Raw genomic sequence first — 24,549 nt, forward strand, 5'->3', positions numbered from 1 at the left:
GTAAGATTTAAAGAGTTTAACTTTCCGTTCTATCCAAGAATAGCTGTGGTTCCCTTGTTCTAGCCCTTGTTCTGTTCCCATATTCTAGCCCTTGCGGTCCACTTGGCCTTGAGCACAGCTGTGCCTTTAACTCTTTGCTGGTGGGAGACACTGAAGTTCCACGCACTGTTTTCAGTTCCATTAACTGTTTGCATAACTAGGAATGGTTCTGAAATGCTCTTAATCCAGATTTCTACCTGAATTTGGGATTCTGGTTTATCGGCTCTGGTTTTCAATGTGGAATCAGTGCATCGGGGATTCTCCTTTGATCCTTTTTCATTTCCCAGTTTTTTGTAGAATGCTGTGGGTTGGATCCAGCCAGCTTTTTCACTCAGTCTCACCCAGTTTCCTTCCTTACTACAGCCCCATGTTTTACATGGCTTTTGTCCATGCAGGTCCCCTTCTTGGGTGGTCAAAGGGGACCCCTCCTTGTGCATTAGTGGAAAAACTGGTTGGATCCAACCATATGTGTGTGTAAAGTCACAGCCGGTTTATGGCGACCCCTTTATGGGGTTTTCAAGGCAAGAGACCAACAGAGGTGGTTTGCCATTGCCTTCCTCTGCATAGTGACCCTGGACTTCCTTGGTGGTCTCCCATCCAAATACTAACCAGGGCTGACCCTGCTTAGCTTCCAAGATCTGACGAGATCAGGCTGTACCATGGTGCCTTCCCTCCATGTGCACGTGCACATCCAACCATGTGCATGTGCAGTTTCTTTGAGTTCATATCTTCTCCCCCTGTTCCTGAGATGCATGCACACATTGGGGGGGGGGGTCACTGTCCCCCAACCAATCTTGATGTCATATTATGTAAAGTTTAATTGAGTTTAGTAAAACACCACCGAAAAACACAATGCTGCACAGAAAGAATCCTGCTGCAGTAACGGAAATGATCACATCAAGGTGGTCCCCTCCTTTTTTTGGCAATCTTTTATCAACCCACATCAGTGACATGATAGGGCGAAATGTAGACAGTGGTTCCCAGCCTTTTCGGGCCACTGTCCCCTTGGTTACACAAACTCAACCCCAGCGCCCCCTATCCTATAAAAAGCATTATTCAAAACAGGGGTTTGCATGACTCACTGAAGAAGATAAGAACAATAACATTTCAAAACAGCAACAATTAATTGCAGATCTATTCAAAATCAAATTAAAACTTTTTAGTTGAAATTTATTTGACAAAACTGATGAACTTGATCCAGTGGTCCCAGCTCTTCAAAGTCTGGGGGAAAATTCTCATAGTTCCCACCAAATTTGCCAGCATGGCGCCATAGCTTGATCTATTGTAAATTAGTGAACAACACAGTTGAAGAGGCCCACCTCTAGCTCCTCCCTGCTGCCCTCTTGCCTCTTAGTGCCCCCCTAAGTAATCCCACTGCTCCCCCCAGGGGGTGGTACTGCCCACTTTGGGAACCACTGATGTAGATGAACAGAAAACCACAGCAAATTATGAATCATCCTATTCCAGAATTAATATTAAACATTCTCCTAGTTTAATTAGTGTTAAAGAGGAATGGAAAACAGGTCAGAAACCAATTCCAAAACAATAAAGGAGTGAAGCACAGAAAATCCTTACTTTTAAATTTTTGTTTTGCTTGGCTCTTCGACCGCTCCAGTTAGTTCTGAAGATGCTTGAGGAGGAGGATATCTTACCAGCAGACTGTGTATTTTTGTAAAGAGAATTTGAGAGGCATTTCCATAAAACATAACCACCCCGAGTCCTGTGACCCAGGGGAGGGGAGGGGATATAAGTCTAAATTAATAAAATAAAGATAAAAATTTTTAAAAGGTTGATCTGCTTTAAATAAAAGTAACTTAGATGCAATTTTTTTCTCCACCAGGATCCGGCAGGGATATTTGAATTGGTACAAGTCGTTGGAAATGGGACGTATGGACAAGTTTATAAGGTCTGAGATCTTTTTTAGAAATATTAAATATATATCATGGCAAATGCACATAACTAAAATCGGGATGTCACTTGTACAGTTTAACTCTTCTATTTTTGTGTTAAAGTGAAACTAATGCCATCTAATCCTAAACAAAACTGGTTTACACTCCGAGTTTTGTATGTGTGTATTTTCCTTGCTGCTTCTATTGATAAATAAGCTTCCACAAAGGCTATTGTGTTGTTCATTGTGTCTTTCTTGATGTTTTACAGTTTGGATACTGTGGGTAATTTCACACATGCTGAATAATGCTCTTTCAATCCACTTTGAATGCACTTTAACGATTGTTTGCAAGTGGATTTTGCCATTTCACACAATAAAATCCATCTGCAAAGTACATTGGAAGTGGATTGAAAGTGGATTATTTGGCATGTTTGAAAGCGCCCTGTGGCCATTTATGCATGGGAGATTTTGCGTTGGACTTGCCACTCTCAGGATGCACATTTCCCCCATCCAAATTCTCAAAACCCTGCATGGGGGCTTATTTTTTAGTTCTAGGAATTCGAATGGGGAAAATGTGCATCTAGAGAGTGGCAAATCCAAGGCAAAACCTCCCATGCATAAATGGCCTGTGTCTCATGGTAGAATGCACTTTCACTCTTGATTGATGCTTGGAAATCAATGTCTTTTAACTGGCTGGTGTTTTATCGCTGGGTTTACTCAATCATTTCATTGTTGTGTGTCATAAGCAGTATACAGTTGTTTTGAGCAAACCCCGTTCTTGAAGTCACATGCTTTCCTCCACCCACTCATATATAAAGCTGATACTGAAGGCTTCCTAAATTGCATCCAGACTCAAACATCACAACGAATGTGGGCAGATCTAAAGCTCCCCAAATCAGGAAATCTTCTGTCTCAACACAATTAGTTGTGACATTCACGTCTGCCACCTTTTAGGAAGACTCTGATCTAACCACAGTTTATTTGTGATGTCAATATTTGGGATATGTTTCTTGCCTACAAGGCAGGTTTCATCCTGGTTTGTGAGCAAGGGGCAAATCAGAATTTAGCACTCCTCAATTTGAGCATGGTAAGAAATGAGAGCTAGAGGGGAAGACTTCTAAAATGTTTTCTGAATATGAAAGAGGGATGGGGAAAGAGCAAGATGAAAAATAAACCTGGGTTTTTCTTGTCACTGGCAAACGTTTGCCCTTAACATTCACATACAACCCAAGTCAATACAAGGTACTACGAATTATTCCTTATAATGGAATATAGAAGAAGACAAAGAAGAAGAGTTGGTTTTAATATGCCGACTTTCTCTACCACTTAAGGGAGAATCACACTGGCTTACAATCACCTTCCCTTCCCCTCCCCACAACAGACACCCTGTGAGGAAGATGGGGCTGAGAGCTCTAAGAGAACTGTGACTAGCCCAAGGTCACCCAGCTGGCTTCATGTGTAGGAGTGGGGAAACCAGATTAGCATCCGCCGCTCATGTGGAGGAGTGGGGAATCAAACCTGGTTCTCCAGATTAAAGTCCACCACTCCAAACCACAGCTCTTAACCACTACACCACACTGGCTCTCCAAGCAAGGGTCCAGACAAGCTCCACACTAGCCCTATTCACACGTTACAATGAATGCACATACATCCTGCATGCACATCCATGCATCTCTGTCAGAAAGAGCTAGTGTAGGTTCACTTTACAAAGGAAACTGGGGACCAGTACCTGGATAAATGTGTGGTTTAAATCACATGTTCAGCCATATAGGCCCTGAATGTAAGATGAGAATTACTCATCACACGTATAAAGAAAAATCATATGTACCCTATACATGGATTATTGTCAAAGGCTTTCACGGTCAGAGTTCATACCAAGACCACAGTTACACAGCCCGGATAACCCACAAAAACCAATATACATGGATTGTACGCAAGTTCATTGTAACTTGTGAACAGGGCTGTTCTCTCTCCATGCCTGACTGGTACCTGCTCTTTTGATTATCATTCCTAAATGTCCTGCCTGCTGCAGGCATTTTCCTGAGGAAGTTTGCTGCACTATAGGGCAAAGCCAGCCCTTACTGATAGATGGAATGAACTGGCACACTTTGGAGTACCCTGTTATTCAAGACTATTGCTTTTCTGGGGTGGTAGTTAAACTCACACTCTGCTCTACTGATCTTTCTCTTTCTTTTTCTTCTTCTTTAGTTCACTTGTTTGCTCTCTCATGATGTCCTGTTGTCTTGCATGCTGGTGCCTTGGATGAGTTTGCTTCTGCCATGTTTCTTTGCCTTGTTCATTGCCTGCTTTTATTGTTTCATGTTGTTTTTAGTGCCGCTTTTGAATTTTAGGTGACATTTTGTATTTTCCGTTGGAAGCTTTCTTGTAAGCCGCTGTGCGTCTTATTTTATTGTCTGACGGATGGAGTAGAAATCTCTGACACAAATGAAAAAGCCCAGCACATTTTCAACTGCTTGTTTTATTATTACAGTTTTACCGTTGTCATTTTCTGCCACAGGGACCAATGTGTATTTTGATGGCGGAAGGGACAAACCCACAGAAACAGACTAGTTTGCATGTAGAAGATCCCATGTTGAATAGGTTGCAGGTGTTGGAAAATGCCCACCTAGAGACTCTGTAGTGTTGCTGCCTGTCAGTGTAGGCTGTCAAGGGTTAGACAAACCAACAGTCTTACTTGGTTATAAGGAAATTTAATATGTCTGATGTCTTTCTTGAGTCATTTCTTGAAAGCCAGCGTGGTGTAGTGGATAAGAGCGGTGGTTTGGAGTGGTGGAGTCTGATCTAGAGAACCTGGTTTCATTCCCCACTCCTACACATGAGTGGTGGAGTCTGATCTGGTGAACTGGATTTGATTCCCCACTCCTACACACGAAGCCAGCTGGGTGACCTTGGGCAAGTCACAGCTCTCTTAGAGCTCTCTCAGCCTCACCTACCTCACAGGGTGTCTGTTGTGGGGAGGGGAAGGGAAGGTGGTTGTAAGCCGTTTGATTCTCCCTCAAGTGGCAGAGAAAGTCGGCATATAAAAACCAGTTCTTCTTCTTCATTTCTGCTAGAACAGCCATCTTGAGTGCAAGGATCGTGCTTCAGGGCACATCCAGACAGTCATGCCTTCAGTGGCCCACTGGTGCATCATGAGAGACACAGTTCCACAACATACATATTTATTTACTTCATTTATACCCCACATTTATCCGCAGCGGGGACCCAGCATACATAGTTCCTTCACTTTATCTTCGCAACATCCGCATGAGTGGGATTGCCAGGTCCCCCCCGGTCACCGGTGGGGGATGGAGGGGTAGGGTTGCCAGATCCAGTTTGGGGAACTCCTGAAGCTTTGGGGTGGAGCCTGGGGAGGACAGGGACTTCAGTGGGGTACAACGCCATAGAGCCCACCCTTCAAAGCATCCATTTTCTCCCAGGGAACTGATCTCCGTAGTCTGGAGATGAGCTGTAATTCCAGGGATCTCCAGGTCTTGCCTGGAGGCTGGCATCCCTACGCATGAGGCCGGGTGTGTGTGTCTGCCTGAAGGTAACCCAGCAAGCTTGAACACATGAAGCTGCCTTATACTGAATCAGACCCTTGGCCCATCAAAGTCAGTATTGTCTACTCAGACCGGCACCAGTTCTCCAGGGTCTCAGGCAGAGGTCTTTCACATCACCTACATTCCTAGTCTTTTTAACTGGAGATGCTGGGGATTGAACCTGGGGCCTTCTGCATGCCAAGCAGATGCTCTACCATTGAGCCACAGCCCCTCTGCTTCCATGGCAGAGTGGGGATTTGAACCGGCGTCTCCCAGATGCTAGTCTGACACTAACCACTGTGCTACACTGTAGTAAAGCTGATGGGGAGAACTAAGGGTCATGGATGGGAACAATTGCCTGACAGCACCACCACCCCCAAACCCCAGAAGCAGATTTATAATCAGTTGACTGGAACAAACTAAACCTCATTTTCAAGAGACTACTATTTTTTAAAAAACAATATCTGAGTAGCATAAGCGCTGTTTCTGGGGTGTAGTTTAGAAGGAGGTCCACATGCAAGCAGCCCCTGTAGTCTACCAGCTGGGCCCTACTCTGGTGCTCTCCTGCTGGGTCTCTGTGCTGCATATGGGACGCTTGCAGGCCATGCACTTGGTAGGACGAATCATGCTTTGGTCAAGTGCAGGAGGAAAAATGACCTACTTTGGGGAAGGAATGGGGGAGTACTTGCTTTGTTTGGTACTTCTGGTTTAGCATAAAAGCACCCAGCTCGAGAATGTGGGAGACCAGCCTTCTGAGCATTTATCCAGAGCAGAAATAACTTCATAAAAGAGAGTATTATTTATGTTTTGAAAGGGAGAGAACGTCAAGTGTGGAGTGCAATGAATCTCATGTCCTTGTTAAATTATGAAGTTAAATTATGAAGATTGGGTACAGTGTAGAAAAGTCTCTGTTGATGGAAATGCCTCGGGCAATTACTTGAAGGCTTGATTTTAAGAAATGAGCACTAAAAAGTGTAGAATAATTTAAAAGGGTGGATGGGTAAATAAACTCTGCCATGGTTTCGAACTTAAAACCTTTTAGACGTTTTGCGGGTAGAGCTGCCCACCATGAGGCATTTTTACCCGTCTCTCGGGTTTGGTGTTGTGTATTTGGTTGAGTAAAGATTTTATTTTGACAAAGGTGTGTATATTTTAACAATGGCTTGCATTAGTGTTGTCTGACCCCCCCCCCCTTCAAACATCCCAAAACCTGATACTCCGGGGTGGAGCCTAGTGATATCATGCAAAATAGCCAGACTAATGGTAGTACTTCCACACACTGCTACATACTGTACCACATGATATCTATGAATATATGTAGTACAACCATGTGGCTTTAAAAGATGGACTGTTGACCACAAGTGGGAATTAATTGTGTGTGCCACCTATAAAAATATAGTGGGACTTTTGGTGGCAGGTTATTACCTCCTACCTCTAATTTACACATGGCACAGTTACCACAAGCAGGCATACACAGACCTCTTAAAAGAAGTCAGTGAATGTGCAGGCTAAATGATGGCCCTGAGGCTCTGAGAACGAACCCCCAAACCTGAGTCTTGGGGCCAAAGCTGACTGCCATAGCTTCTATACACCCCCATGCCTGGCTCACCAGGAACCACCCAAACCTGCTTAATCTTACCAGGTTCATCCATTTGTCTGCCAAAATGCTCTGCAGAGACATACAGCATTTCTTCTGTGTCTCTTTTACTCTCATGCACCTATCCATCAGTTCTTCATAAAAAAGGAAAACTTTTTATACACACACACACATGCATGTATGCCCCACTTATTGGTATTATCATGTGTTTACCTTGCTTTTAAAAATCTCTTGAAGCTTGGTCGATACCAGTTTCCCAAGGATGCGCTAAGACCTGAATGCAAGCAGTTCTACATTTAGAGCACATTAACAGCATTTGAAGACAAGTGATATCTTTTCCCTTCCTTCCTCTGCCTCTCCCCACAATGTCAAGGATCCGAAGATGGAAACAGGCTGGAGGAAAGAAATTCCACACAGGAAATCCTGTGCCGTTTCCTCTCCTTTGGTTGCCTGTTGGGTTGTTGTTCCCCATCCTCCCTACCTATACACAAAGTGTGACCTTTGTGTAGCTTAAAATGGGATGTTGGAAGAGATCATTGAGATATAGGGTGTTAGCGTCACCCCAATCACAGAGGGTGACAGAGCAAACTTCAGCATCAAACACAAATTGCCTTGACATCCTATGGAATCCTATGAACATGACTGTAAGTATGTTTACCCCTCAGTAGCCTAGCAGATTCTACAATGAGTCAGTCATTCTCCTCTCTCTTTGGCAAACCTACCTCACAAGGTTGTTTTATTTCTTTGATTTATTGGATTTTAACCTGCCCTTTCCTGACCAAGGCAGGGCTCAGGGCACTGAGGGCAGCTTACATGCAAGTAGAAGTTCCAATAATATTCCAGTTAAACTACAAACCACACAATATATAAATATCATTAAAACCTATAATGCAACTTGACAATTTAGTACTAAAACCAAAAGATCCAGTGATGCCTTTAATATTGGTACCGGTGGTGTCAGAGCCAGGTGAAGATAAACTGGAGAAGGGGAGATCCCAAGCTTTTTTGATAACCATATTTATCCCACCATATCTTTAGATTCTTGCTAGAAAATGTTACCATACATTTTTTGCAAACAATATCTCTTTTGCCTGAAAATGTTAAGTGAAGTGCAAAATGCTTTTGGATGGAAAAATCAAAACCTTGACCAGTACCCACTAAGTTTAAAAAACGGGCAAGCAGAACGTCACTTTGCAGTTAGGATCAACAACCACGCTCTGCTCACTTTCAAATCAAAAAGAAATTGGCAAAGTAAACAGCAGGCGAGAACTGCAACCTGACCTTGTGGGCATTCCATCAGTATAAGGTGACACCGCCCCAAAACAAGCCCTTTTGAAGCCCGCAGATCTCATGGCTTTCCACCGTCTTGCATGTAATCAGCGGGATTGTCCCTGAAGTTGCTTACCATCTTGCCTTGCCGGTCCTGCTTCCCAAAATTTCTTCTCTCTGGTCTTTGTAAGGTGCATTCTCTTGAAGCTAGAAAGGGTCTGGGTTGATTAAAATTTTATGATGACTTCTTTGAAAAACTCACCAACCTGGGGTTTTAAAAGGGGGGGGGGAGTTTTCACATCCTTTCCATTATGTTGCCCCTGCTTACTATCTTCCTTTTATAAACTGCTGCCTGGGAACATTTCTCCAAGAATGTATAAGGAACGTTATAAAATAGAAAAGCTGTTGATATAGTGGATGGACTGTCTGATTTATTTACATGTGCTTTTCGTGAACGTACTTTGCAGCCAATCTGGGAAATAAAAAAGAAAGTGTTTGGAAGAGAAACTGTATTACTTCAATATGAGTTCTTCCCAACTGAACATAAAAGATTAACAGTGCAGTTCTATGTATAGTTATTTCAGGTCCAAACCATTGATTTCAGAGATCTGGAGTAACTGCATAGATTTGCACTGACAGTCAGTTCAAGCAGTCTTATTTGTTTTTAAAGCTGCCAGTTTTTCTCAAAATATTTATTATTTAGAGAGTCCGTATCCTGCCTTCCCCTGGTCTCCCTAGCATTCAAGGGGGTGCACAAGATGGGAAAATAAAATGCATCATCACAAAACATCTCTGTTACTGATGTCCATGGTGTACTTCCCTGTGGTGCCTCTGCATTTCTGCTCATGGGTAAAATACCACACACACAAAAAAAAATTGGAAGTTAAAAGTGGGTCATGAATAGGGTTGCCAACCTCCATGTAATAGCAGAAGATCTCCTGCTATTACAACTGATCTCCAGCTGATAAAGATCAGTTCACCAGGAGAAAATGGCTGCTATGGCCATTGGACTCTATGGCATTGAAGGCCCTCCCCTCCCAAGCCCTGCCCTCCTCAGGCTCCACTCCCAAAAACCTCCCGCCGAAGGCAAAGAGGGACCTGGCAACCCTAGCCATGAAAGTAAGACCAATTACTTCAGAACACCACAGTCTGGGGAGAATACCAGAGGGGTCTGGAAGCCTCCCTGTTTAAAATCTGGGAAAGTAATTTTGCCGTTCGGCCCGGCCCCAGAAAATCTGCAGTCCAAACAGAGATTTATTCTCTGTGGAAAGTGTATGTTTCAGTCCACTGATAATGGCTCTCTTTCCTGTTGGCCATCAGAGGTAGGGACTTGCTGTAGTGTATTTAGCTGTGTTCTTAGAACCTGCTCAGCTGTCTGTTTTCCCTCAAGAATTTGATTTTTTCTCCTGGTCTGACTGACTACATTTTGAATTAAAATGAAGGAGTTGAAGCGGAAAACTCTGAAGGTGTGTAGTTAGCCCTGGGGATTGGAGGGGGGGAGCAAGTCTCGTTGTCAGTTTCCTCATAAGGTTGTCATCTTTCAAGTGCAACCTGGAGTTCTCCTGGAATTACAGCTGATCTCCAGACTTCAGTTTGAAAACAGAGATCAGTTTTCCTGGGGGAGATGGCAGCTTCAGACACTCTGGAATCGTATCCTTACTGAGCTTGATAGTGTTACATGCACCATGCTTTCTGGATAGGGTTGCCAGGTCCCGCTTTACCACTGGCAGGAGGTTTTTGGGGCGGAGCCTGAGAAGGGTGGGATTTGGGGAGGGGAGGGACTTCAATGCCATAAAGTCCAATTGCCAAAGCAGCCGTTTTCTCCAGATGAACTGATTTCTATCTGCTGGAGATCAGTTGTAATAGCAGGAGATCTCCAGCTAGTACCTGGAGGATGGCAAGCCTATTTCTGGATTCCAAGGACACCTCTACCTGAAAGGTGTTTGGAGTGACGCCTGCTTCTGTGTCTGTTCCCAGCTCAGACCTGTTTTTGCAAACACACACCTGTGCCCGTCCCTCACTTCTTCCTGGCTGTAATGAGTACTTGAACAGAGCCATCAGGGGTCCCTTCCTAACAATTTACTCCCACTGAGGAAACACCAGCTGATCATTCTGGACCATTAACCAGCAGCTACAACAACGTCATGCAAATGAGTGGCTTCTCCTAGTGAATGTGCCTCTCTCGCTTGCTCTTGCTGTCTCTCCCCCCCCCCCCCCCCGCCGCCAAAGCTGTTCTGTTTTAGGTGGTTTGGAGAAGATGCAAAACTAGCTGCTGAGTGTACTGAGTGTAACTGAGTGTTGCTGCTGTTTGATGAGGAAGAAGAAGAAAAAGAGTTGGTTTTCATATGCCGACTTTCTCTACCACATAAGGCAGAATCAAACCAGCTTATAGTCACCTTCCCTTCCCCACAACAGACACCATGTGGGGCTGAGAGAGCTGTGTCTAGCCCCAGGTCACCCAGCTGGCTTCGTGTGGAGGAGTGGGAAATCAAACCCCGTTCTCCAGATCAGAGTCCACCGCTCCAAACCACCGCTCTTAACCACTACACCACGTTGCAATTGTTGATTGCTCTTTTTAATTTGTCGTTGCCGTTTTAACTGTTTTGCTTTCTGTTGGGAGCTGCTTTGAGCCTTGGAGAGAATGGGGAATAGATATTGGGAATATGCAAACATGCAAGCCGAGTCCTACGCGCTCTCCTGGCTGGCACATCCCTCTACAGTCCTGTTGATGAGCCCTTGCCCATTTCAGTGGAGCTTGCCCAGGAGAAATTTCAAGTGGATTGTGCATTCTGTTAATTAGTGTGCATGGGGATGGGAGTGCCAGTTGGGTTTTCTGCCTCGGGCACCAAAAAGTCTGCCCCTGTGTAACTGTCAAAAGTAGGCACGGCATCGATTTTGGTGGATGCGCTCATTTGGAAGCTTGTCTCTCCCACATTTTCAAAAACAAGAACTTGCTTTTAAAAACCGGATTGAAGTCAAGCTTATTTTGCAGTTGACGATGTGCTGATAAACTATTCAAGACAGCCATCCTCCCAGCTGCAAAGTGTAAATAGATGTGCAAATTTTGGGTTTCATTTAAAACATTCTGCATATTTCTGCTCTTCATTTCTGGAGGAAGCTCAAACAGGCCGTGCGTGCGTGCCCGCTGTCTCCATTCACCAAGGCCAGGCCCTGTTTTTACCTTGTCTCTGGTAAATCACTCTCCCTGTTTTGTAGCTGGCTTTCCCTCCTTGGGATGCTTTGTGATGTGACCCTTTTGTGAGCGTTGCTAGCATTTTCATTCATCGAGATTCAGCTCCTTCTCCAAGCTCTCTCAAAAATAAACCTCTGGGTGTATGGATTAATCTTATGAGTCATGTCCAGGCGTGTGCATGCACACTAAGGTGACACATGCAGCATGCTGTTTCATCCTCTGTAGCAGTTGAATGGTAGGTTGTAGGGCAATTATATTTTTGTAGTATTTCTTCAAGATGAAATTCCCAGGAATCCAGGGAAATATATATTTGTGTGTTGTAGGAGAATACTAATCATTCATTGATTGTTAGGGAAGGCATGTTGCCAGACCTCATGGTAGTGGTTCATTCTGTGATTTCACTTCTTGGGTATGAACTCCCGTAATGTAAAACAATTGTGTGTGTCCATTCCTTGGCCTGTTGCTGAAGAGTGAAGTATCAGTGAGGGGGGTATTTAATTTAATAGCACAAGTTGTCCTTCTCGGTCTTCAGTTGTGATCATTTGTAGTGGCTCACATGAAGTGGGGGGACAAAATTCTAAAGGGAAAATTCTTTCCTATGTTCTGTTGCAATGATGTACTAAAACATTTTATTAACAACCAAACACAGTTAATTCTAACACACCGTGAATCCTATAAGTGAGATACAACTATATCTATGAAAGTTAACACATTGAAACATACAACATTAGAACACACACATAAAAGTAGAGTATCCAATAAGGACCTATTTTCAATGTCCTTAGTAGTAGTAAGAATGATATGGTGTAGTCTCATCTGGAGAGTCCATGTGCAAACACACAACAAGACGGACCATCTCCTCTAGAGGCGCTCAAAGCTGTTTCGTGTATAAAACACTTCTTCAATTGTTTTCAATATTCTTGTTCCCATTGACAGGCGTATTGATTCTTGCCCAGTACATTTGTTAGTAGCTACTGCTTACAGCTTTCTTTGTTCCTGGCTAGGATATCAGTATCAAGGCAAATAGATCTGTGGCCATACAACAGAAACCCGGACCCCTTTTGCCCATACGAGAAGACCAACCTAGCCTTGATGATGATTATTAAGGTTTACCTGGTCTGACCATCTTTCCCAGTGCAAACCTATCAGCGCCCTCTATGTGTCCCTCCAGCAGGTTTGTAAAAATGATGACTGTCTCCATTGTAGGCTTTTTCTTCAGTGGCTCCAACACTGCAGAGTAGCCTTCCTGGAAGTAACAGGAAGGTATCTTCTTATCTTGATTTTTGGGGAACTCTGTAAGTCACAACAGTTTACTAGGGCTTTTAATGTTGGATGGCAGAATTGGGTAAATGCTTCCTGTGCTTCTGTTTTTAACATCTGTAACCTGGATGGCCCAGGCTAGCCTGACCTCGTCAGATCTCAGAAGCTAAGCAGGGTCAGCCCTGGTTAGTATTTGGATGGGAGACCACCAAGGAATACCAGGGTTGCTGTGCAGAGGAAGGCAATGGCAAACCACCTTTGCTAGTCTCTTGCCATGAAAACCCCAAAAGGGGTCGCCATAGGTCGGTTGCTACTTGATGGCACTTTACACACACACACACACACGCACACGCAATCGATAGCCTACTTCACATGAACACATGAAGCTGCCTTATACTGAATCAGACTGTTGGTCCATCAAAGTCAGTATTGTCTACTCAGACCAGCAGCGGCTCTCCAGAGTCTCAGGTAGAGGTCTTTCACCTCACCTACTTGCCCCTAGTCCTTTAACTGGAGATACCAGGGATTGAACCTGGGACCTTCTGCATGCCAAGCAGAGGCTCTCCCACTGAGCCATGACCCCTCCTTCAGGTCCTCATTGGAGAAAAATGGGGTTAGAAATGTCTTGAATAGATTAATGTATACCTGGTTACATCCTGCAAGGTGCAAGATGTTTGAAAGAGTTCTTTGCTGGTCTTGCTGCTCACTCCATAGTTCTCTGGTTTGGCCATAGTTTAAGGGTGATGCATAGGCTGAATCTTTCGCTTGACACTCTCTGGCTCAAGATTTAGGTCCTGCGGTAGGCCCTCAAGTCCTGAAACTATGGAATCCAGTTGTGTTTTTTTTAATTGTCCCTAAAGAGCAGCTGGAGTTTCATATGATGGCTTGATGCTACAACCAAAGAAGATGAAGAAATGGATTCTGCAAGGTAGCCTGGATTTGAGGTTGGATACTTGGAAACCTCTCCATTTTGTCAGGGATGGTTTACAAAATTCCTCAAAGGAAAATGTGTATTTTCTAATTTGTAATACCCCAAATCTAGCAAACAAAACAGAAGGAATCTGCCACTGAGAGTTTATAACATCAGCTTTGCCTCAGCAAGCTTCCCTACAAAGTGATTAAAACAAAAAGGATGAGCCTTAATCAGAAGTTTATAAACCCATCAAGGACTCTTTTGGATTCTTTATGGTGAAAAGTCCCTGCTAATTAACTGCCACAGAGTGATGGATTTTTCCGGCCCAGCTGTCACGACGGGTGATGTAAATCATTTGCTCTGGTTTCAGATGGGGTAATCCTTGAAAAATTGGCCATTTCAAGGGTGGTATGTTTTCTAAGTATATTAATTATTTGAAGTTTCCTCCTGGCCCATTAAAGTTATCCAAAAACCTATATATAAATATTTTAAATAAATAGACCCCTGAACTCATGAGTAATTTCTCAGTAATTAACATAGAACAAAATCCATGTAATACCTTTTATCAGGAACAATCTAACACAAGAGATTGGTTGGTTCTAACAAAAGGTATTCCATGGATATTGTTCTTTTGGATTGTGCATATGCCAGTATTAGGGTTGCCATCCTCCAGGTAGTAGCTGGAGATCTCCTGCTGTTACAACTGATCTCCAGCTGATAGAGATCAGTTCACCTGGAGAAAATGGCTGTGTTGGCAATTGGACTCTATGGCATTGAAGTCCCTCTCCTCCCCAAACCCCGCCCTCCTCAGGCTCTGCCCCAGAAACCTCCTGCGGGTGGTAGAGAAGGACATGGCAACCCTAGCCAGTATGGCTGTTTACAAGTTTTTTCTCATTAACAGAGCCCTGTTGGTAGCTAAGAGATAACCTTCCATTCTGTATATTTTAACACAAATCAGCATGTGCAGAAGAGTCCTCTTAAATTTGTCCAGTTGGTTTACTGACCAGAGAAAACCAGCAGAACATTTTATTCAAAGCAAAATTTGGGGGTTAAATTAGGGTGCCAGCTAGTCTGGAAGGGCTTCATGCTATAATGTAACACTTTCAATGCCTGGAAACATATGCAAACAATGGCCTTGCACAAAGGAACAAGAACAAGAACTGTTAAAGGAAGCAGAGTCGAGATGGGTGACGTCAACTGGATGCAAACCAAGAGCAAACGTCTGCCCTGGGTAACAGACAGGATCTGTGATCAGCAACATTGATGTGTGTTTGTGTATACAAAAGAGAGCATCGTGTATATTTGTGGTGCTAAACTAAAATTAGAGGATTTATTTGGATAGGGGAGACAGACCGGCTGACATAAAAGAAGACACCCCCCCCCGCTTAACCTGGAAGAGGAGGGGCACAAAGTAAACATTATTTCACATGGCCTCCGACTTCCCTGGGTTCTGCAAAGTGAGAAAGCTGGGGCAGAGTGCCCTTTGCCGATTCTGGGCCCCCAGAAAAATGTTTTTCTCTTGCCACCCTCTCTCAGCAAGGCAGCTTATATACAGGGTATTTAGTTTGATTTGAAAAAATGAATCTTTGTCCACTGTAACTGTAATGTGGCTCTCTGCAGATGTGTCTGTAGGGTAGGGTTGCCAGGTCCCTCTTTACCACTGGCAGGAGGCTTTGGGGGCAGAGCCTGAGGAGGGCAGGGTTTGGGGAGGGGAGGGACTTCAATGCCATACAGTCCAATTGCCAACATGGCCATTTTCTCCAGGTGAACTGATCTCTATCAGCTGGAGATCCATTGTAATAGCAGGAGATCTCCAGCTACTACCTGGAGGTTGGCAACCCTACTGTTGGGTCTTAAGTGGCTCTTGGCAGAATTTGAAGTTTACAGGCTTCTCAGACCCCTAGTTACCTGAACAAATAAAGCTGTCTAATAATGAATGTGACTGTTGATTCATCTAGCTGCTTTGAATGGCAGGAACATCAGGGTATACTTTATTAAGTAAATATAGCTCAGTATTGTCTGCTCTGACTTGCAATGTCTCTCCGAGGTTGCAGATAGGGGTCTTTCCCAGACTGGCTGTTGGAGATCTTTTTTTTAAATCACAGATGCCTGAAACGTCTACATATAAAACCTGTATTCTGCCACTGAGCTATAAACTGGGCTCCAAAAACCTGTACCGGATGGAATATAATATTATTTGTCTGACCTATAAAATACTGACTGGCTGGCAGTCCCGTTACTACTGCGCTGCAAATGGTTCTCGCCATACTGAATTCATTCTGACGTTGTCAAGGCAGAATATAAAAGCAATTTGGGGGTGATCTACCTTCCTGCTATCCATTACTGCTCTCCACTTCGCTGACCGTCCTCACCCTAGTGGTTTAATATTGATTTGTTGCTATCGGGTAGCGTGCAAATTGTTTTCGTTCAGCTGAACAGCTTAAAAACCTAGCCTATAATGACGGTGCCTTTTGAAAATGACTGATTTGATTCAGTGGTTTGCACAGGTCATTACTCTGTGTAATTATGCCTGCATTATGTGTTTATTTACCTATACTGTTTTGTCACTTTCCTAGGGTCGCCATGTGAAGACCGGGCAGCTAGCGGCAATCAAGGTTATGAATGTTACCGAGGTGAGCAAGCGGACTGTCTGGCTGTTATGGAAGGGGGGGTGGATCCATATAAAAGCCAGTTCCCAATACTAGACCATCTAGAAATTTTTAACTTAGTATTTTCCTTTTATTATGCAATCGTGATATTGTTGACATGTTTGTAATGGCCTAAGGCTATATACAAAACTATTCATTCAATACTAGACAAGGAGGAGGAGAAGGAGAAGAATTGGTTTTTATATGCCAATTTTCTCTTCCTTTTAAGGAGAATCAAATGGTTTACAATCTCCTTCTCTTCCTCTTCCCACAACAGACACCTTGTGAAGTAGGTGAGGCTGAGAGAATTCGAAATGAAGTGTGACTAGCCCAAGGTCACCCAGTAGGCTTCATGTGTAGGAGTGAGGAAACCAACCTGGTTCACCAGATTAGAGTCCACCACTCTCAACTACTACACCATTATGGCTCTCAAATATGGAACTCAAGGCGGGACTATGCAGATGAAGGGGTGGGGCTACACAGATAGCAACTGGTTCGATTGTCCGGTGTCCCGCTTTCACCCCCCACCTTCACAATCGTCCCCTTCCTTTCTCCTATATAAGTGAATCTAAACAAGTTCTGCAACTGGGAGCAATGTGACAAGTCAAGGCAGAACCGCCCATAACCCCTGGTGGCGCATGGCCCAGCCTCCTCCGGGAATAGAGCTGAGTGCATTGCGCTTCCCATGCAGGGGTCTGCGCAATCGACAAGCAAGGACAGACCCTGCCTGTCATAACAATTGGCAGCTTGCTAGTTAATAATAAAAGTCTAAATGGGGACGTATAAAGCAACATGTCAGATTGTTTGAAATTATGGTTGATTTGGGGGGGGGGAGAAAATGATCTGCTTGTATAAATATAGTCCTCTGGAGTGGTGCTTTTCTTTTCGGAAGGATGGCTGTGTTGCCACCTGGTCTTGTTCTCAATCACGCTTGTACAATTGGGGCATGGCAAATCGAGGATGCTGGTTGTGTATATTTTTTGCTGGCCTATAATAATGAAGCCACGTTGGCTCTTCCTGCTTATTTCTGGGTGATTATCTGTTTCCAGAGATAGCAAATAGAAGATTTCCTGTCGTTTTTCGCAGCTCCCGCTGTGTTTTCATAACATCTTTGTCTCTTTCACACCAGCCATTTGCTCTCTAAAATCTAGGCCAGTGTAGACCTGGAATGGAGGATGAGATGCAAGTGTGGCTTTTTGTCTCCCCACTTTAGAAGGGGAGGGAAGCTGTTAATTGCCGCTGTCAGTTGGTGGTGCAATGAGTATAAAATGGCACACTTTGCAGGCTGTTTTACAGATTTGTTGCACAAAGAGGTTGAAGAAGCCTTTTACCTTGTGGTCAGTTCTGCACCTGGTTTTGATACATCCCCAACCGGTGATCGCTGGCATGTATTTGTTTTCTGATTTAGGCTTTTAGGATGTGTTCAAGTAAGAACAGGCTGCCTGTTGTACTTCTGCGTGAGTCCCTTTTCTGGGATGACCTCCGCACTGGGAGGAGGCCAACTCAGAACACTGACTTGTGCGTAAATGCTACAGTTTCTTCCAGAGGCAGGTAACTCTGCTACTTCTCTGTATTGGGAGTGAGTGACTGCTCGAATCACAAAAAACAAAAAAGAAGACAATATTAGGAGAAAGCAAAGCCAGAACAGTCAATCATTCAGGTATGCAGTTTTGAAAACATTGAAAACATAGAGGAGCCTCCCTCTGTGATCATGTACCTTGGGTTCACAGAAGTTTTCAATTATTTAATTAATTGTATATCTTTTAGTATGAAGGGTAGGGATTCCTGATTTACACAGAGGATTTTATTCAAATCTTACTGATAGTAATTTATTTTGCAGCCACTTTATAGGTGGAAGAAAGGGGTTTACAACCCGATTCTTGGGGATTGATTTATATCATCTAAGGCCTAAGGATTCCACTGCCAAGTGGTGGTAATACAAGCTAGATTGGAGGCCCAATTATCTGCCGCCATCTCTGGACGTTTACCTCATCACATAACACAACTAAGGATAACATGTGGGGTTCGCCATTACCACCTCCATGGTGAGATGGGGTGATAAACCTGATTTACTTGATTTTTTAAAAAAGGAATAAATCAATTCCGAGAGGTCTATCAAGGGCAATTAGCCCAGCCCTGCCAATAAGAAAGCTACTAGCCAACAGACAATCCTGCTAGCCTACTTGCCCAAACATACCAGTGGCCAGAAAGAGGGGCAGGTGAAAAGCCCCAAATCTTTTCCAATTCTTACTCACTCCAGGCTTTCAGGCAAATTGCTTTTGACAAGTTTCTATTAGCCATGATTGCTAAGTGGAACCTCCACGTACAAGAGCAGTACACCTGCAAATGCTAGCTATTGGCAACAAGCATCAGGGGACTTTCCCTGTACATTCATGCCCTGCTTCTGAGCTTCCCAGAGACGTTTTGCTAACACCGGGAGGGGATGAGCGTACCTTGCCTGGGGTGACAACATACCTTGAACTGGCCCTGCTGAGACCTTGTTTCTGATCTTGTCTGTTTACCTAACTTGGTGTTGCTAGGCTTGAATTTCCTCTGGCCTGGCTTTGATTCTATCCAGGACCTGATCTTTGTGTCAAGCAAGCTCTTCCCACCATCACCTCTGACTCTGCAGATGCCGCTCCTGCAGCTGTCCTGTGAGGCATAAATTAGGACCTCCCCCATTGGAAGTAGATAACAGGGTCCTATTTCTAAAGCTGCTGACTAAGTACTATAATGCTGCTCCTGACAGACCGATCGACACAAATTCTCAGTGATCCTGGAGGAGAAAGGCTTTGGCATCCCCCTCTTGAAACAGACCCTTGCAGCTGGGCAGTTCTTTTATCTTGAAGCTTTGATCCTGAGCTGCTTTATTGCCAGCGGCTCAGGCAGCAGGATGCTGTGGTCACCCTGGGCTCATCTGCCCATCTGTCAGGAAGAGCCGCTGCAGTGTCATGTTTCTGGGGAGGGGTGTGGGAACTTTCAATCTGCTGCTCTGTTACTGAAAGAGCCGGTGTGGTTTTGCTTAACATCTTCCTCCCCCCGCCGCCCGCTTTGCTTCCTGTTATCCGAGAGTGTGAAGTGGGTGGGGCCCTTGCAGTGAGATCAGAGCTCTGGCACCTTCTTTTAACTGGGATGCTGGTGGTTATCTGGAAAGATTTTTTACTGCAGTACGCCAGAGTACCAGGCCTGTCTTTTTGGACAGAATGGAGCGGGTCCAGAGGAGAGCGACAAGGATGATCAGGGGCCTGGAGACGAAGCCCTAGGAGGAAAGGCTGAGGGAGCTGGGAATGTTCAGTCTGGAGAAGAGGAGGTTAAGGGGGGATATGATCCCTCTCTTTAAGGATGTGACGGGCTGTCACTTAGAGGAGGGCAGGGAGCTGTTCCCGTTGGCAGCAGAGGATAGGACTCGCAATAATGGGTCTCGCAATAAACAAATTTTACACTAAGAGTTGTTCAACAGTGGAATCAGCTACCCAGGGAGGTGGTGAGCTCCCCCTCACTGGCAAATTTTACAGTAAGATTTTACAGTAAAATTTTACAGTATTTTACAAATTTTACAAAATTTTACAAATTTTACAAAATTTTACAAATTTTACAAAATTTTACAAATTTTACAAAATTTTACAAATTTTACAAAATTTTACAAATTTTACAGTAAGAGTTGTTCAACAGTGGAATCAGCTATCTAGGGAGGTGGTGAGCTCCCCCTCACTGGCAGTCTTTCAGCAGAGGCCGGACAAGCACTTGTCAGGGATGCTGTAGGCTGTTCCTGCATTGAGCAGGGGGTTGGACTAAATGACCTGTCCGGCCCCTTCCAGCTCTGTGATTCTCTGATTCTAATTGTGCATCTTAACCCGCATTTCTAGCAAAGGGATCAAAGGAATCATTGGGCATTTAAAACAGTTAGGTTCAAGTCCAGTAGCACCTTAGAGACCAACAAGAGTTTCAGGGCATAAGCTTTGGAGAGTCACTTATACCCTGAAACTCTGGTTGGTCTCTAAGGTGCTACTAGACTTTAATCTAACCAATTTACTGCAGACCAACACCGAAGGTATCTGAAGAAGTGAGCTGTGACTCACCAACACTCATACCCTGCCAGAAATTTTGTCAGTATGTAGAAGAAGAGTTGGTTTTTATATGCTGACTTTCTCTACCACTTAAGGAAGAATCAAACTGGCTTACAATCACCTTCCCTTCCCCTCCCCACAACAGACACCCTGTGAGGTAGGTGGAGCTGAGAGAACTGTGACTAGCCCAAGGTCACCCAGCTGGCTTCGTGTGTAGGAGTGGGGAAACAAATCCAGTTCACCAGATCAGAGTCCACCACTCCAAACCATTTCTCTTAACCACTACACCATGCTGATTCTTTCTGCCACAGAGAGACTAACACAGCTACCCATTGTGATCTATCTTCAGAGTTCATGGGCTTGGTGCCCAAACGAGCAAGGAGGCTCCCTTCCAATAACATTTCTTTCCCTCTTTGTTACTTGCCTCCAGCTCTGCTCCCAAGACAGAGGCCTCTTTCAGGTTCTTTTGACCACCATCTCTGGTTGTGGCATCCTTGCTTCCGGGTTTGGCCCTGAGGAAGTTTCCCCCTGCACTGTCCCTGCTGAAGCAGCCTGCGGTTCTCGCTTCTCCCTGGCCGAGAATGCCTTCACCCTTTCCCTTCAGACTGTGACTCCTCCAGGCCTTACCAACTGCCTCTCCTTCCAGGCCTCCTGCTGCACCCGCTTATTGCCTCTCTCACCCTATGCCTAACTAAACCTTTACTCCCAGGTAGACCTTTAGCAAGTAAGTTATTGCTTGCAAGAAGGTCCTACTCCTTCTTGACCCTGTTTCATCCTACTTCAACTGCCACAGCTGAGTTACTATTCCTTCTGTGGTTGTTTTTTCACTCCTTTCTCCTCCCCTGGACTGGGGTGGGTGGGTGCAGAATGATGTGACCCTGCCAATAACTGGGTTTTGCAAACAAAAAATTATCACCTGAAGTCTGAGCAATAAAGGTGGCAGTCCTAAGAACACTTTCCTGGAGGGTAAGCCGCCAATGTATAAAACAAGCCTTTACTTCTGCACAGACCTGGTTAGGATTGTTCCCAAGTCAGGAAAAACATACACAAATAGAATAAATGAATATTGGAAACAAAGCCAAGGTTGTTCCTGATCAGAACCCTTTGAGGGTGTGCTGAATATTTAGCTTTTGTAAACTGAATTCAGACTGTGAGGATTTTGCTGACAGTTTTAGTGGTTTCTACTCTATTTGGTATGTTACCGTGTTTTAATTGTTGTAAATTTCAAGAATGTTGTTCGCTGTCTTGTGGGTCTAGGTATTAATGTTTTAATGTTCTTAGCACATCATCTATGTTACCGCCTCACTCATCCTTAAAACAAATCTGTAAAGTAGGCCAGGATGATTTGCCTTATATTGTGATGATTAGGTTAAGAAAACAGTGGCTTGTTCAAAGTCATCTGGTGAAGTACAGTTGTTCTTGGTTTTCAGTTCTTATTTAACAAATGAACAACGACAGAGCTCCAAAAGGATAATAATACCCAAAGAAGGGATGATCAGGAAGTGGTATTAACCCTGATGTGATGTTGTTTTCTTTTGAGGTTAAAGGCGTGTGCTTTGCACCTGAAGTGTAAGTGGTTTTCACAGTGATTTCTGAATGTGAAAAGTCGCTTTGCACTCATTATCAATAACCCCTTTGTGCGTAATAACTTGAGTCGAACAAACAGCATCTCTGGACGTATCAGTATGGATTACTCTTTGTATGCAGATCTAAGAATCCCTGAGCACATTTTGGGTGTCCCAGCCTGTCGGGGAATTCCCCGCACTTGAGCAGTGTGGAAGCAGATATGAGCTGTTTGTGGCAGAGAGATGGGGGTGTGCATGGGCAGTAGGTGGGCCATGAAATTGTTGGCACACCCATCCTGGGCTTGTTCAGACAAGAGATGTTCTGGTGACCGGGGCTGGGACAGAAGCTGGGCAATGGGGAAGGGAGATCCTGGTCAGATGAGTTTGGACAGTGTGGTGTAGTGGTTAAGAGCGGCGGACTCTAATCTGGAGAACCGGGTTTGATTCCCCGCTCCTCCTCATGAGTGCCGAACTCTCATCTGGTGAACTGGGTTGGTTTCCCCACTCCTCCACATGAAGCCTGCTGGGTGACCTTGGGCCAGTCACACTTCTCTCTGAACTCTCTCAGCCCCACCTCCTTCACAAGGTTTCTGTTGTGGAGAAGGGAAAGAAAGGCCACTGTAAGCCACTTCAAGACTCCTTAAAGGTAGAGAAAAAGCGGAGTATAAAAACCAACCTTCTTCTTCCACTCTGTTGGGCGAGGCTGCATAGCAGCCTTGACGGCCCTGGGAGGAAAAAGCGTGGCCCTCAGGATGAGAGGCCCAGACTGGCTCCAGCTGGGGCTGAGATCAAGGTCTCAGGGGTGGGACCACGCGCTGGGCCAGACACTAAAGGCTGTGGTGTGCCATTCATGGAGGTGGCTGCTGGAGGAGAATGGGTTTGCAACTCTGTAGTGTGGGCTGAGTGACACTAACCACAACGCTGTGCTGGAAATAAAGGAGAGGAACAGCTGCATCCTGGGGTGTGCAGCTGTTTCTTTTGCCCATGGAGCCACGCCCACTTTGAGTCTCCTATGCCCACCGGTGCCACAGGTGTGATGTGAGATGCCGAGCCCCACAACACTACGCACGAGCACCATTCTGAACACTCTCTTGGGCTCAGTTCAGGATTTCGGGGAAGTCTCAACTAAGTGGGGCATACACAGAACTTTTTCAATAAGCAGTCACCGCCGCCAGAATTGTATATGCAAGATACTGGAAAGATGTAAAGATACCAGATGTGGCTGAGTGGACTAACAAACTGTTTGACTTTGCTTTGACGTCAAAATTGACATGTTTGATGAGGAGTAACTCAATCGATGAATACAAGTTGAGTTGGCAGCCCTTATATGAAATATATTCATCAGATCTTAATTCTCTGGTCTTTTAGAGGAAAGAGACTCAAATCAACAAATTAAAAACCATAATGTTTAAAACTGAATATAGATAAAAGAAATATTTAGAGTATGTAAAGTACAATAGTGTAATGACTAATAGAGGATGTGATAGAGTACTTAAAAAACGATGAAGTAATGTCTTCTTGGGGCAGATGTAGGATGCATGTATGTAATGTTCTAAACCACCAGAACCCAGATATCAAATGCTATTATTATTTTCCCCTCTTTTCTCCTAATTTTCTTTCTGTACCCTTATAAGAAAAATAAAATAATTTTTTTTTAAAAAGGATTTGGGGGACGTAGTCGGCACTTTTAGGCATTGCCACCTTTGATCTCATTTCCCCTCTTTTGCCACAGGACGAGGAAGAAGAAATCAAACTTGAAATAAATATGTTGAAGAAGTATTCTCATCACAGGAATATTGCAACGTATTATGGAGCGTTTGTCAAGCAAAGTCCTGCAGGTCAGGACGACCAGCTGTGGGTAGGTGTCCAGTTGCATTTGTTTTGACATCTCAGTCTAGGAGTTCAGTTGTCCTTGGGTCCTGTAATGTTTGGAAGTCCACTTCAGGTTTAATATTAGTTCCAGTGGAGCTCCAGTCCGGGTTTTACTTATGGCTCTGTAAGTTAGGCTAAGCAAGTTGCTGTGAAGGACTCTGATAGGCCTTGGGTTCCTTTTTGTGTGTGTTTGTTCTGAATAAAGTTATAGTTGGTTTAATCAAGACAACCTTCAGCATATTCCTGAGTGACTGCAGCATCCTACAGTTCCCGTGGGACCGTAGAACTTTAGAAGAAGTAGAAGTGTTGGTTTTTATATGCCGACTTACTTTACCACTTAAGGAAGAATCAAACCGGCTTACAATCCTCTTCCCTTCCCCTCCTCACACCCTGTGAGATAGGTGGGGCTGAGAGAGTGTGACTTGCCCAAGATCACCCAGCTGGCTTCGTGTGTAGGAGTGGGGAAACAAATCCAGTTCACCAGATTAGCCTCCGCCACTCATGTGGAGGAGTGGGGAATCAAACCCAGTTCTCCAGATCAGAGTCCACCACTCCAAACCACTGCTATTAACCACTACACCATGCTGGCTCTCATATATATATTTATTTGCTGCGATCATAGATCAGCCAAGAGACCTTGGTATTTAAACCTGTAGGAGAGTCAGCCCCACAACAAAGTTGGATACTGGTCAGGGT

At 44.4% G+C, this 24,549-nt stretch overlaps 1 protein-coding gene across 1 annotated transcript in view; it reads left to right on the forward strand.

Moving 5' to 3' along the window:
* NRK (Nik related kinase) overlaps nt 1-24,549 on the forward strand; it is a 116,972-nt gene that overhangs the window by 7,530 nt on the left and 84,893 nt on the right. The window contains exons 2-4 of the mRNA XM_056859844.1: nt 1,880-1,945; nt 16,278-16,334; nt 23,714-23,839. Of these exons, the coding sequence (XP_056715822.1) occupies nt 16,320-16,334; nt 23,714-23,839 (141 nt within the window). The 5' untranslated portion in view covers nt 1,880-1,945; nt 16,278-16,319. The remainder of the gene's footprint in view (nt 1-1,879; nt 1,946-16,277; nt 16,335-23,713; nt 23,840-24,549) is intronic.

The sequence above is a fragment of the Euleptes europaea genome, chromosome 13 (genome assembly GCF_029931775.1).
Source record: "Euleptes europaea isolate rEulEur1 chromosome 13, rEulEur1.hap1, whole genome shotgun sequence".
Classification (NCBI taxonomy): Eukaryota; Metazoa; Chordata; class Lepidosauria; order Squamata; family Sphaerodactylidae; genus Euleptes; species Euleptes europaea.